General features: G+C 53.4%; 1 protein-coding gene across 1 annotated transcript in view; it reads right to left on the bottom strand.

Annotated features, from left to right (window-relative positions):
• Positions 1-14,514, bottom strand: part of UBE2C (ubiquitin conjugating enzyme E2 C) — a 15,251-nt gene extending 737 nt beyond the window's left edge. The window contains exons 1-4 of the mRNA XM_068103009.2: positions 14,260-14,514; positions 5,209-5,236; positions 4,281-4,367; positions 300-504 (exon numbers count right to left, since the gene is read on the bottom strand). Coding sequence (XP_067959110.1) covers positions 300-504; positions 4,281-4,367; positions 5,209-5,236; positions 14,260-14,360 — 421 coding nt within the window. The 5' untranslated portion in view covers positions 14,361-14,514. The remainder of the gene's footprint in view (positions 1-299; positions 505-4,280; positions 4,368-5,208; positions 5,237-14,259) is intronic.

Below are 14,514 nucleotides of genomic sequence, written 5' to 3'. Positions count from 1 at the left end.
AACACTAAACTGAAAGGGGGGAAACCCGGGGCATGTTCAGTTACTAAGCAGCAAGCTAGCACTTGCCAAGCCAGCTGTTCTTTGTCAACGGTTTTGAATGGAGTGCTTGCTTGAATGCTTCAGCCACTTGGCAAGCGCTCTTCAAGAATCTTTAACTGAACTAAATCCTGACATTCTTGAGGCCAGAGCCGAAATCTACTGTAATCGATATACCCCCAGAGGATAATATCATGACCCTTCCTGCCACTCCTGTAGGAGTGTGTGTACTAATAGGTTAAAAGTGGCAGAGGGGGTCATACCAGCAAGGAGGCTCTGAAGAGATAGCAGGATTGTACGAACATCAAACAGTGCAGACCACTTGTCCTTGAGAATGTCCAGACAAATGTTGCCTTCGCAATCCACATTTGGGTGGAAGCAAGGCGTGAGAAAGACGACACGTGGGGCATTGTATGGATAACCGCTTGGGAACTCCAGCAAGAGCTTGTACGATGTGCCCTCATACACCTGTGATGTCACAACCAGAAAGTTCACTCTTATTATTGGATTAATATGGATGGAAAATTACATTTAAATGCATCAACAATAAATATAACCCAAAATGATGGTAAATACTTCATATTGTAAGGTGAAAGGGGATACTTCAAGTATAAAGGACTGCCTATTGCAATTTTATAAACAGTACTTGCAAAGAACCCATCCTTAGAAGAGTTATTTTAGTGTCTTGTAATGCTGGATCCGAACGGCCGACTCCCGCGCCGGAGATGAAGATGAAGATTACAAATTACGATTATAGGGAAAGGGTGCGAGTAAATAGGGCCGAGTCCCGACAGTAATACCCCGTGTCATCACTTGTAATACCCCCTCTCACCAGGAATGGCACTATACCACATTTATAATAATAATAATAATAATTCATTTATTTTGTATAGCGCTTTTCCAGAAGCCCAAAGGCGCTTTGACAGAGTGGAAAACATAATGCATAACAATACATGAAAACAACAATTGCAAAAAGACAAGAATCAATAGGGAAATATTTAAAGCAAAAGGAGGGAGAAGGAGAAGAGATAGTCAGGGGTTAAATGCAGAAAGAATTGGGGTGCTCCCCCACCCTGAAATCCCAGGACAATATGTTTTAACCTCCTAAAACTACCGGCTTTCAACTCTTTCTGTCCAGCGGTTCAGGAGTGCACAGATGTCAAACAAAACCACAGTTACCATGATATTATGTTTGTGGGGTAGTGATATGTCGAGTCAGGTAGATTTGTAAGGTGGGTGCTCCGATGATAGTGATAAGAACCATCACCATGTAATTTTTGTTTAGCCGAATGTCGGATAAGTGTATATTTGTCCCCATCACGAGGGGGCGGGGCATGTTATTTAGCTCAGGGATTAGGTGAAGTAATTCCCTATTCGTCGTTACCCCTTTGTGATTTATCCTTTGTCCCTTATAGCACCACACCATAGACAGTAGCACAGGAAATGCCCGTTAATTAAACCACACTAAATAATAAAACTAACCGGAACACAGATGACGCACTTGGGCTGATTACCCCGACTGGAAAGGACGCATCGGACTTAAGATCCGTGAAGACACGCCCCGAGGAGCCGTGATTGGCCAGGGCTTCTGATTGGCAGAGAGAAGGGTGAGCAAGAAGCGGCGCGCTGATTGGAGATCTGGACGAGTTGGTGGTGGCCTGCGGGCATTGGTGGAGAAGCGCCGATGACATCACGACCCGACGTTAAAATAACTCTCAGATGGACATTTTCTCTCTCTCTCTCCTCGCTTTCGCATTCCTCTTGTTCCTGACGGTCGCGCTCGCCTTGTTCCGGCCTATCGCGTTCTTCTCCTTCCTGCCTCTCGCTCACCTCTGGCCCTCGACTCTTGCTGACGGTGGTCCTTTGACCAACGACGAGCTGGGTTTCACCGACGCGGCTGAGAGGCAAGCTGCACGCCTGCCGTTCGAGACGGACCATGAGGGCAGTGCGCGCGGCCTAGTGAACCAAGTGGACTGTGACCTTCCTTCCCGCCAAGCACAGAGCCACGTCCGGACGGCGCGCTTGGGGCCGACACCATTCATGACAAGATACACCAGCCAATCTGAGCTATGTGCACTAAATAATCACACCATTATTTTCCAACATTATTTTACCCCTCGTCTGTTTCTAAGTCTGGTGAGGGAGCGCTCCATTTAGGACTTTAGTTATCGTCGCGCTTTTCTTTGTCCCGGCATTCCTTTTAATAAACCCCTTCGTTATTCTCTGTACATTTTTCAACCCGGTTTTTGTTTGAGTTATTTTCTGCAGGTTTGGGAACTGCCGGCGGGACCGCAGCTACAGTGCATTCAGAAAGTATTCAGACCTCTTCACTTTTTTCACATTTTGTTGTTGCAACCTTATGCTGAAATCGTTTAAATTCATTTTTTCCCTGAATCTACACCCAATACCCCATAATGACAAAGAGAAAACAGGATTTTAGAAAGTTTTCCAAATTTATTAAAAAGAAAAAACTGAAATATCACATTTACATAAGTATTCAGACCCTTTGCGATGACACTTGAAATTTAGCTCAGGTGCCTCCCATTTCTCTTGATCATCTTTGAGATGTTTCTACACCTTGATTGGAGTCCACCTGTGGTAAATTCAATTGATTTGACATGATTTGGAAAGGCACACACCTGTCTATATAAGGTCTCACAGCTGACAATGCATATCAGAGCAAAAACCAAGCCATGAGGTCGAAGGAACTACCTGCAGAGCTCAGAGACAGGATTGTGTCGAGGCACAGATCTGGGGAAGCCTTCAAAAAAATCTCTGCTGCATTGAAGGTTCCCAAGAGCACAGTGGCCTCCATAATTCTTAAATGGAAGAAGTTTGGAACAACCAGGACTCTTCCAAGAGATGGCCGCCCGGCCAAACTGAGCAATCGGACGAGAAGGGCCTTGGTAATAGAGGTAACCAAGAACCTGATGGTCACTCTGGCTGAGCTCCAGAGATCCTGTGTGGAGATGGGAGAAACCTCCAGAAGGACAACCATCACTGCAACACTCCACCGATCTGGGCTATATGGCAGAGTGGCCAGACAGAAGCCAAACAGTTCAATCTTGGTTTCATCACACCACAGAATCTTGTTTCTCTTAGTCTGAGATTCCTTTAGGTGCTTTTTTGCAAACTCCAAGCGGGCTTTCATGTGTCTTTCACTGAGAAGAGGCTTCCGTCTGGCCACTCTGCCATCTAGCCCAGATCGGTGGCGTGTTGCATTGAAGGTTGTCCTTCTGGAAGTTTCTCCCATCTCCACACAGGATCTCTGGAGCTCAGCCAGTGACCATCGGGTTCTTGGTCACCTCTGTTACCAAGGCCCTTCTCCCCCGATTGCTCAGTTTGGCCGGGCGGCCAGCTCGAGGAAGAGTCCTGGTTGTTCCAAACTTCTTCCATTTAAGAATTATGGAGACCACTGTGCTCTTGGGAACCTTTAATGCAGCAGAGATTTTTTTTTGTAGGCTTCCCCAGATCTGTGCCTCGACACAATCCTGTCTCTGAGCTCTGCAGGCAGTTCCTCCAACCTCATGGCTTGGTTGTTGCTCTGATATGCATTGTCAGCTGTGAGACCTTATATAGACAGGTGTGTGTGCCTTTCCAAATCGTGTCCAATCAATTGAATTTACCACAGGTGGACTCCAATCAAGGTGTAGAAACATCTCAAAGATGATCAAGAGAAATGGGAGGCATCTGATCTAAATTTCAAGTGTCATAGCAAAGGGTATGAATACTTATGTAAATGTGATATTTCAGTTTTTTCTTTTTAATAAATTTGCAAAACTTTCTAAAGTCCTGTTTTCTCTTTGTCATTATGGGGTATTGAGTATAGATTGATGAGGGAAAAATGAATTTAAACGATATCAGCGTAAGGCTGCAACATAACAAAATGTGAAAAAAGTGAAGGGGTCTGAATACTTTCTGAATGCACTAAGCTCTTCAGCTTCCTCTTCTTTCCTTTCTGCCTGCGGCGCATATAGTGAAATCCGCATTTGATCATCGCCTCCGAGTCACGCTCGATTTGCCTTCCGTGACTCCCGGTGTTAACTGAGAACAGTCACACGACAATATATTGGACTCACGTGTACTTAGTGTGTACAGTATTTCCTTAGCCCATGTGGCTCAGCATGCATTGTACCATTGACTGCAATAGGATTCCAAAGTTGCAACATCCACATAAGCAATAGCTGTCAGTGAGGTGGAACAGCGGCTTTGGATATGGTGGTCTCCACATGCAGCGAACCCACCGTGCCAGATGCCCCTTGAATGGTGCCGATCCATCGGAACAGATTCTCTCCATCGGGGAATGCAGAGATACCCTTGTCCCCAGAGCGCTGTTGGAGACGAGACATGCACAGATCCAGCATTGGGGTCTGCAGAGTTATAACCCATCCCCCTCCCAATGTTTCTACAAAATGGCTAAATTGGCCCTCCACTTTTGCGAATGAGCTACATTAGCTCTACCTTCTCAAGGAAAGTAAATAATCCGTGCAGCCAATAATTACATGAACAGCATCACCCAAGGCCAAACTGTTTCAACGATAAGAATATTGAACTTGTCTTTCTGCTGAAGGGTAGGGTCGATCTGTCGGCGGACAGGTAGAACAATGGACAATATCAAACAGATGTGAATTTCCATGCGCTAACCACCAGAAGCAAGAAGCTGCTATTTCAGGTGTTAACCCTTCATCGACGAAGGGTTAACTTAACGCCTGAAACTTGAGGTTCTCTTTGCTTCCCACGGAGGTTGCCACACCTTGATAAACATCCTGTTGATTTTTGTAAGCATCAACATGCAAAAGTTGCATTCAGCAGGTTTGCCAAATTGTGTCCAAAGCAGTACGTGACCTCATGGAACCTTCAGGAACACTCATGTTTCCATCATTCATGAAAACGCATAATTGGTATGAATGGAGAAGTTCACAAAGCCAGCATCCATCTCAAAACACTTCCATCACTGCCTTGGCCAAACTTGTCACCATCCTCCTTGGCAATAGTGCTTCCTTCAACAGTGCGAAGTGTGGGGCTTTATCGAAGGTGGAAACAAGGCTTCAGGGATTTTGCCAGGATTTTGCTCGTAAATAAAAATGTCACTTTAACTACCTTGAACAGTTGCTGCCATTTTGTAATGACAGCATGCATTTCCATTCCACCTTCGCAACCATGCATACTCACCATCAACGTTAAAAGCTCCTGCTGTAATCTGGAATACAAAATGGACATTACAAACGCAAGGTTACCTGGTTGTACACATTGCCCTATTACAAAGTGACTTCTACAGCAGGTAAACGTTTTCTTCAACAGGTTTTTGTACACCGAGTCGAGCTATAAGAGCTAACACATAGAACATATAATAAAGGGAGTGGGAGAGAGAGAGAAACAACAACAGTGGAGAACAGGGACATAAGGAGATCTGTGGAAGGGAGAGGGCTGGGGCAGGGTAAATGAGATAAACAAGATGAACACAACAAGGACTTTCAGGAAAGAAAACTGAATTTGAAGGTGTATTTGGGGTATGGTTCTCTTTTTGAGGCTATGTTTTTATGGCCGGATGCCCTTCCTGACGCCAAGCGTGAGGGACATGGGAGCGAGACATGGGTAATGAACGTAGAGCAGCAACGACGGGTGGAAATGCGAATGGTTCGGTGGATGTGTGGAGTATCGTTGAGAGAGAGGAAGCCAAATGATGAATTGCGAAAGATGATGGGACTAGAGCCTGTGATGGATGCTGTGAAGAGAAACAGTTTGAGATGGTTTGGTCATGTGTTGAGGAAGGATGAAAGTGACTGGTTGAGAAGAGTGATGGAAATGAATGTAGAAGGAAGTAGAGGACGGGGAAGATCGAGAAAGACTTGCCTAAAGATGGTCGAAGAAGAAATGCGGGCAAGGGGGTTAACAAGGAGAGATGCAGAAAATAGGGCAAAATAGAGAAGATTGTCATGTGGACCGCAAGGCTAACCCCCGCTCTAGCAGGGAAAATGGCCTTTAAAATGCATGTTGTATTTGGGGTGGATTAGTGGGGCTAGAAAAGATCAAGGTTTTGGATGGGGGAAGATAAGAGATGGTGGTGAGCAGCCGTTTTAAAGACCTCGAGGGAGGAGTGGGATTGAAGAGAGTGAGGGAGTTTGTCCCAGAAGCAGGAAAAAAAAAAGAGGAATAAAAGAGTGAAGGTGAGCAGTGAGTCTTGATTTTGACAGTTTCACCAGAAGAGGGTTTCTGGCAGATCTTGTGTCCTGAAAGAATATTTGGGGGACAGAGCACAGACAGAGCAGGGGGAACAACGGTGAAGAGTCGGTACAAGATAGAAAGACCGCCAACCTGCCTGCGGTGAGAGATCGAAAGGTCCTCAGAATCAGCTTCATCAGCAATGATTCTAAAAACTTTGGATTCAACAGCGTGAAGCCCAGCTCGGTGTGAGGCAGGAGCACCAGCCCAGAGGGGAGAGCAGTATTCCATCAAGCTGCAGATGAAAGCTTTGTAAGTGGTTAGGAGTTCAGCAGTGCCAAGGAAGACTTCACACGACGGACGATGCCCAGTTGGCGACTGGCTTTGGAGGCCAGCTTGGAAATGTGGTTTTCCCAGGAAAGATCATGGCTGATAGTGAGAACCAAAAGCTTGAGTGACAGAACTTCTTTGAGAGGATTGTTGAGAAAGTAGATGGGAGGGTTGTCCAGACGGTCTTTTTAGAGAGACATAGTAAGATGAAGCTAACTCCGAGGGCCTTTCACTTACTCACCGCAGGCAGGTTGGTGGTCTTTCTGTCTTCTACCGACTCCTCTCCGGCCTTGCTCCCCCAGCTCTCTCTGCGCTCTGTCCCCCTAATATTCCTACAGGTCGCACAAGATCTGCCTGCAACCCTCTTATGGTTAAACTGCCAAAATCAAGACTCTCTGCTCACCTTCACTCCTTCATTCCGCTTTTCTCCCGCCTCTGGAACAGACTCCCTCACTCTCTTCAATCCCACTCCTCCTTCCAGGTCTTTAAAACAGCTGTTCATCACCATCTCTTATCTTCCCCCATCCAATACCTTGATCTTTTCTACCCCCGCTAATTTCACCCCAGATCCACTTTTTAAAAATACCAACTTCTTTCCTGGAAGTCCTTGCAGTGTCCTTGTTTTATACTTCTTCCCCCCCCCCCCCCCCCCCACCCACCCCCTTCCCACGCCTCCTCCCTCCCACAGATCTCCTGATGTCCCTGCTCTCAAATGTTGTGTTCATGTGCTTCCCCTTCTCTCCCTATCTTGTCTACCGCTCCTACTTATTATATACTTTGTGTGCCTGTTTGATTTTTTTTTTTGGTGGGATAAATGTTAGCTTTTTCACGAGCCTCGATCCTGTATACAAAAAAAAAAATAATGTGAGATTTGTCAGGATTGAAAGACATATTCCACTTGTTTGACCAGTTTGTGATTTTGTCCAGGGCGGCAGAGTGTGAAGAGGTTGCTGCCTGCCAATCTGAGGGTTGGGATATGGGGCGGCAGAGAGTGGAGTCAGCAAAATGATAGAGAGGATTTTCCAGAGAGTCGGAGAGATCATTAATAAAGACCAGAAAAAGCACAGGGCCCAGAACACTGCCTTGGGGAACTCCAGCCTGAAGAGGAAGGGGAGATAAGAGAAATCCATTTAGAACCACACGTTGCCTATGACAGGAGAGGAAGTCCGCAAGCCATGTGTGAAGATATCCATGGATACCATAAGAGGAGAGTTTGGTGAGCAGGGCAGGGTGCCACACCGTATCGAAGGCAAGAGATGGCTCTGATTTCCTGTTTGGCATGAAGGACCTCCATCCATTGAGACAGCAGAAGCAGCATGTCCAGAGTAGAATGACCTGATCTGAATCTAAATTGATGACCAGAGATCAAGGCATTGGAGAAGAGGAAGGATTTGATGTCAGAAGCGATGATGGATTCCATGACCTTGCTGATGCTTGGGAGAAGGCTGATTGGTCTGTCATTGCAAGGATCTGTTTTTAATGTTCTCTTTGATGTACGTTTCTGGGCTTGCACTTCAAATTGGAATCTCAAAATGAGAAGTGGATTACCAAAGGACATTCGGTCTCCCACCTGCAGCAAGTTGGTGTGCAGTCTCTATTTACCTGCCCTCTTCTACCTCTGCCCATCCCAAAGCACCTCAGGTCACAAACGTTCCTAGAGTCTAAACACTCACTTCACCCAAGTCGAGGCTGATGGCTTCACCTGATTGTTGAATCGTCTCCACGCTTCCTTGGTCTCGTTCTCACTTCAGATTTTTCAGATGTGCTGCCTCATGTACATCCACAACCTTGTGGCGGACACAAAAGCCCACTGGCGTGGTGACATCATCCCGCGCACCAAGTGGGCGGTGGCCACGCCCGAGGGGTAGGCGTGGCCTCATGATATACACCGGGCGCCCAGCCCGGAGCGGGACAGTGTTACAGTGAGCTCCTACAATAAAGATGTTTATATGTTACCGCTTGTCCACTTCCTCCTTGCTCACAAGCAGCGCGCGTAACGCCGCGCTTTACTGGTGACCCTCGACGTTGGATCTGCCGGAGCGATCCTTCCACACGCGACGCCATTGCCATGGCCAACTTCGTCAAACTTCCGGAATTTTGGGAGGCTCAGGCCGAAGTCTGGTTCGTCCAGGCCGAAGCCCAATTCCAGCTTCGGCGCCTCACCGGCGATGACACGCGCTATTGCCACGTCGTCGCCTCCCTCGGGCCCGACACGGCCGCTCGAGTTGTGTCCGTCCTTCGCCACCCACCGGACGGCCACAAGTACGAGGCACTCAAGCGGCTACTCCTAGCCACGTTCGGCCTCACGGACGACGCATGGGCCGACCGCCTCCTGGATCTCCCTGAGCTCGGTGAGACGCGCCCGTCGGTCCGAATGGACCATATGCTGTCACTGTTGGGCGACGAAGCCCCCGGTTCGCTATTCCGGGCGCTTTTCCGGCGCCAACTTCCAGCGCAGGTTCGCCTCGTGTTGGCCGGGACCGGGCTTACGGAACCCCGAGCATTGGCAGCCGAGGCGGACAGGTACTTCGCCGCTTCGGACATGCGGGCGAGAGTCGGCGTGGCCGTCACGGCCCTCGAGGCTGATGTTCAGCAGCATGTTCCACAGCATCAGCTTCTACAGCATACGCAGCATGCTGATACGCACCTCGTGAACGCCGCCACGCCCCGCCCACCGCCGTGGCGAAAACCGCCACCGCGGGGAAACCCACCAACTCCACCGGCCTGGCGGAGCCAGCCGCGCTCCTCCAGCTCCACCACCTGGTGCTGGTTCCACGCCAAGTTCGGCCACGAAGCTCGGCAGTGTCATCCGCCATGCTCCTTCAACAGGTCGGGAAACGCCCGGGCCGGCGCTCAATAGTGGCGATGAGCGCCGGCCGTTCGAGCAGCCTCCTGTTCATAACGGACACCTTCTCCGGGCGCCGTTACCTGTGCGACACGGGAGCGCAGGTGAGTGTCATTCCCGCCGGCACGTCAGACAAGCACGCCGCGGGTGGGGGCCCCGCGCTGCTTGCCGCGAACGGGACGCCCATCCGTACGTACGGAAAACGCTGCCTCTCTCTGCGGTTTGGAGGGCAGGTTTTCCGATGGACGTTCGTCACCGCCGACGTGCCCATGGCATTGCTTGGCGCGGACTTCCTGTGCGCTAATGGGCTCCTGGTCGACGTCAAGCGCAGACGTCTTGTCCAGGCCGAGACGTTCAGCTCGCTCGCTTGTGCGTTGCCCAGCTCAACGAGCGGCTTGCCAAGCGGCTTGCCGAACGGTTCGGTTCCGGCCACATTGGTCTGTACGCTTCCGGCAGCGGACGCATTCACCCGCCTCCTCGCCGGCTTCCCGGCCCTCACGCGGCCCACCTTCTCGGCGGGGGCCGTCAAGCACGGGGTGGCCCATCACATCCCCACCGTTGGGCCACCGGTCTACGCCCGGGCACGCCGCCTCGAGCCGACGAAGCTGGCGGTGGCAAAAGCGGCGTTCGCTACCCTGGAGCGACTCGGCATCGTTCGGCGCTCAGAGAGCGCTTGGGCGTCGCCGCTGCACATCGTGCCGAAGCCCGGCGGGGGATGGCGACCGTGCGGGGACTATCGCCGTCTCAATGACGCCACGACTCCCGACCGCTACCCCGTCCCCCACATTCAGGACTTTTCCGCCCGTTTGGCGGGCAGGTCCTTCTTCTCGAAGGTGGACCTCATACGCGGCTACCATCAGGTCCCCGTCAGGCCGGAGGACGTCCCGAAGACGGCGGTCATCACGCCATTCGGACTTCGAGTTCCTGCGCATGCCCTTCGGTCTGAAGAATGCGGCTCAGGCGTTCCAGCGACTGATGGACAGCGTCCTGCGCGACTTGGATTTTGTCTATGTCTACCTGGACGATATCCTCGTTGCCAGCGCGTCCCGCGAAGAGCACCTACGCCACCTCCGCACGCTCTTCGAACGCCTGGGCCAGCATGGCCTGATTGTGAACCCCGCAAAGTGCCGGTTCGGCGCCGCCACAATCGATTATCTGGGGCACCGTGTCACCAGGCACGGAGCCGTCCCCCTGCCGGCCAAGGTGGAGGCGGTGAAGGGGTTTCCGCGCCCCCGCACGATCAGAGGGCTGCAGGAGTTCCTGGGCATGGTGAACTTTTACCATCGGTTCCTGCCCCGCATCGCCCAGCTTCTGCGCCCCCTGCACGAAGCTCTCCGAGGTAAGCCGGGCAAAGGCGACGTTACCTGGACCGAGCAGATGGACACGGCGTTCACGGGCGCGAAGCTCGCCTTGGCTAACGCCACCATGCTCGCGCACCCGGCGCCCGATGCACCGATCGCCCTCACCACCGATGCCTCGGACTACGCGGTGGGCGCGGTGCACGAGCAATGGGTGCGTGGAGCTTGGCAACCGCTGGCGTTCTTTAGCCGGCAGCTTCGCCCGCCCGAATGCCGTTACAGTACCTTCGACCGCGAGTTGCTCGGACTTCACTTGGCGGTCAGGCACTTCCGCCATCTGCTCGAGGGCCGTGCGTTCACTGCCTTCGTCGACCACAAGCCGCTGATCTTCGCGATGGGCAAGGTCACCGAGCCGTGGTCGGCCCGGCAGCAGCGTCACCTCTCGGCCGTGTCCGAGTACACGACGGACATCCAGCACGTCGCGGGGAAGGACAACCCGGTGGCGGATTGCCTTTCCCGGGCTGTCGCCCACGCAGTCCACCTCGGCATCGACTATGCCCGGATGGCAGCGGACCAGGCCGCTGACCCCGACGTCCAGGCCTTGCGGACCGCCGTCACGGGCCTCCGCGTCACCGAGGTGCCGTTCGACGGCGCGGGCGCGGCCCTCTTGTGCGACGTCTCCCTCGGGCGTCCTCGCCCCATCGTGCCCGCGGGCTGGCAGGGCCAGGTGTTTGACGCCATCCACGGCCTGTCCCACCCGGGCGCGAGGGCCTCCCAAAGGCTGATCGCCGACAAGTTTGTCTGGCATGGCCTCCGGAAGGCCGTCCGCGGCTGGGCCAGGACGTGCCTCGCGTGCCAGCGCGCCAAGGTGCACCGGCACACCCAGGCCCCGTTGGCCCCGTTCACGGTGCCGGAACGCCGGTTTGACCACGTCCACGTGGACCTGGTGGGACCTCTGCCCCCCTCGCGGGGTTTCACCTACGTCCTCACCATGGTGGACCGCACCACCCGGTGGCCGGAGGCCGTGCCCTTGGCGTCGACAACGGCGGCCGATGTCGCGCAGGCTTTCATCGCCACCTGGGTCGCCCGGTTCGGCGCCCCCTCAGACATCTCATCCGACCGCGGCCCCCAGTTCACCTCGGAGCTCTGGGGGGCGGTTGCGCAGGGGCTCGGGGTCTGGCTGCACCGAACCACGGCCTACCACCCCCAGGCTAACGGCCTGTGTGAGCGATTTCACCGCTCATTGAAGGCCGCGCTCCGGGCCACCCTCCGCGACGGCGGCTGGGTCGACAGGCTCCCCTGGGTCCTCCTGGGCCTCCGGACGGCGCCTAAGGAGGACCTGCGCGCATCCGCGGCGGAGTTGGTCTTCGGGCAACCGCTGCGGGTGCCTGGGGAATTCCTCCCCGACTCCACGGCACCATGGTCCGCGGCACAGCAGCGCTCCGCTCTGCAAGAGACCGCCCAGAGGTTCGCCCCGGTGCCAACGGCATGCCACGGGCACCCACCAACGCACGTCGCCCCGGAGCTTCGCGCGGCGGAGTACGTCTTCGTCCGCCACGATGCCCATCGGACACCACTGCGGCCCCCGTACGACGGGCCTTTCCGCGTGCTGGAGACCGGGGCGAAGCACTTCACCCTGGACATCGGCGGTACTCCTGACCGCGTTTCGGTAGACCGCCTCAAGCCGGCCCACCTCGATGTGGACCCTTCCACCGCCAGTGGCCCGACCCCCACGTCGGGGCCGCCCTCCTGCGGGCGGACCCCCGGCACCGCCCAGCCCCGCCGCCCCCCGGTCCTGCACCCATCCCCGGGGGCAGCCAGGGGCATCCCACCTGGCATCCCTGCACCCCGGACGCCGCCGATCGCCAGGGGGCGTTTCGGCCGGGTCATTCGTCTGCCCCGCAAACTGGCCCTCCAGGTGCGCGGGAATTCTGGGGGGGCGCGTGTGGCGGACACAAAAGCCCACTGGCGTGGTGACATCATCCCGCGCACCAAGTGGGCGGTGGCCACGCCCGAGGGGTAGGCGTGGCCTCATGATATACACCGGGCGCCCAGCCCGGAGCGGGACAGTGTTATAGTGAGCTCCTACAATAAAGATGTTTATATGTTACCGCTTGTCCGCTTCCTCCTTGCTCACAAGCAGCGCGCGTAACGCCGCGCTTTAACCTCCTCTACACCCACTCATCCCTTCTCACTGTGGGTTAACCCGCCTTGTACATGACCTCCTCTACCCTCCTGGAGTTTGTAACCCCACTCCCCTTTATCATTGATCTCCTCCATGAACCCCGACTTGTATAAAATAAGAAAATGCCACACCATGTTCAGAACATTTAAGCATTTTTTGTGACTGTACTGTCGTGCAAAGTATGTAGGGAACCAGGGATTTGGCAAAAGGTTTCAAACAATTCCCTTTTGAATGCAGAGTGGGGCAACAACACAAACTTAAAGAGAGAGGACATTATAGAAGGGAGAGGAAAAGGTCCCAACAGGTGTAGCAAAACTCAAGAATGGAAACAGGAGGGAAAAAAGGGAATAAAAAGGAGGTGACTGGGAAGTACCTGGAGAAGAGCTCCAGAAAATGGACTGAGTCAGGGACAGTCCTACAGCCAAGACAATTGTACGGGTCTGAAGGATTGGAGGTGGAGATGAGCGTTGAATATAGACTGGGGGAGGGTGGAGGACAAAGACTTGGGGCAGAATGGTACCTGGATTTGGGAGGGGAGGGGTACAACGGTGTGGGGCAGAATGGTACCTAGATTTGGGAGGGGAGGGGTACAAAAGTGTGGGGCAGAATGGTACCTGGATTTGGGATGAGAGGGGTACAAAGGTGTGGGGCAGAATGGTACCTGGGTCTGGGAGGGGAGGGGTACAAAGGCTTGGGGCAGAATGGTACCTGGATTTGGGAGGGGAGGGGAGGGGAGGGGAGGGGAGGGGTACAAAGGTGTGGGGCAGAATGGTACCTGGGTCTGGGAGGGGAGGGGTACAAAGGTGTGGGGTAGAATGGTACCTGGATTTGGGAGGTGAGGGGTACAAAAGTGTGGGGCAGAATGGTACCTGGATTTGGGAGGGGAGGGGTACAAAGGTGTGGGGCAGAATGGTACCTGGATTTGGGAGGGGAGGGGTACAAAGGTGTGGGGCAGAATGGTACCTGGATTTGGGAGGGGAGGGGAGGGGTACAAAGGTGTGGGGCAGAATGGTACCTGGGTCTGGGAGGGGAGGGGTGGGGTGGGGGACAAATTTCTGGGTGTGGCAGGGGGCAGGTTACACCTGGATGGGGGGGGGGGGGGGGGACATGGTTGGTCACGAAGGTGAGGTGGCATGTAGACTGGCTGACTGGGGGAGAGAGACAAAGGCTTAGGTCATAAAGTTACCTGGGTCTGGGTGAGGAGGACATGGTTGGAAAGGAAGGTGAGATGGCATATAGACTAGGGGAAGGAGGGGTTAAAAAGTATTGGGGCAGAAGGTTACCTGGATCTGGAGAAAGGTGGGAGAGGGGGAGATGACATGATGTTCCCATCCCGCATACGCATCACCTTTCATATCGTCCACGCGACACCTGCCGCGTTATTCCCGCTCGTGGAACCTTACCTTTTGGAAACAGAACCTTTCGCCACGGCACCGCCTTTTCCCGACGCTTTCGCAGACGTAAGTGAACTTGTTGAAGACGGATCCACGTTTTGTGACGCCATGGCGGGAGTTCTTCGCTTTCCTGTTCGAGAAAAAGCTCTCTCACACTTTCTCTGCCTCGAAGGAGCGAAATCGAATAAAATGCGGATTTACGTCACGGGATCGAAAGCCTCACTGAGGAGTGAGGAAGCACGTTTGAATTAGGAAATCCGTTAC

Source organism: Myxine glutinosa, chromosome 9 (genome assembly GCF_964187855.1).
Source record: "Myxine glutinosa chromosome 9, kmMyxGlut1.1, whole genome shotgun sequence".
Lineage (NCBI taxonomy): Eukaryota > Metazoa > Chordata > Myxini > Myxiniformes > Myxinidae > Myxine > Myxine glutinosa.
This window is presented reverse-complemented; position numbering and strand designations above follow the sequence as displayed.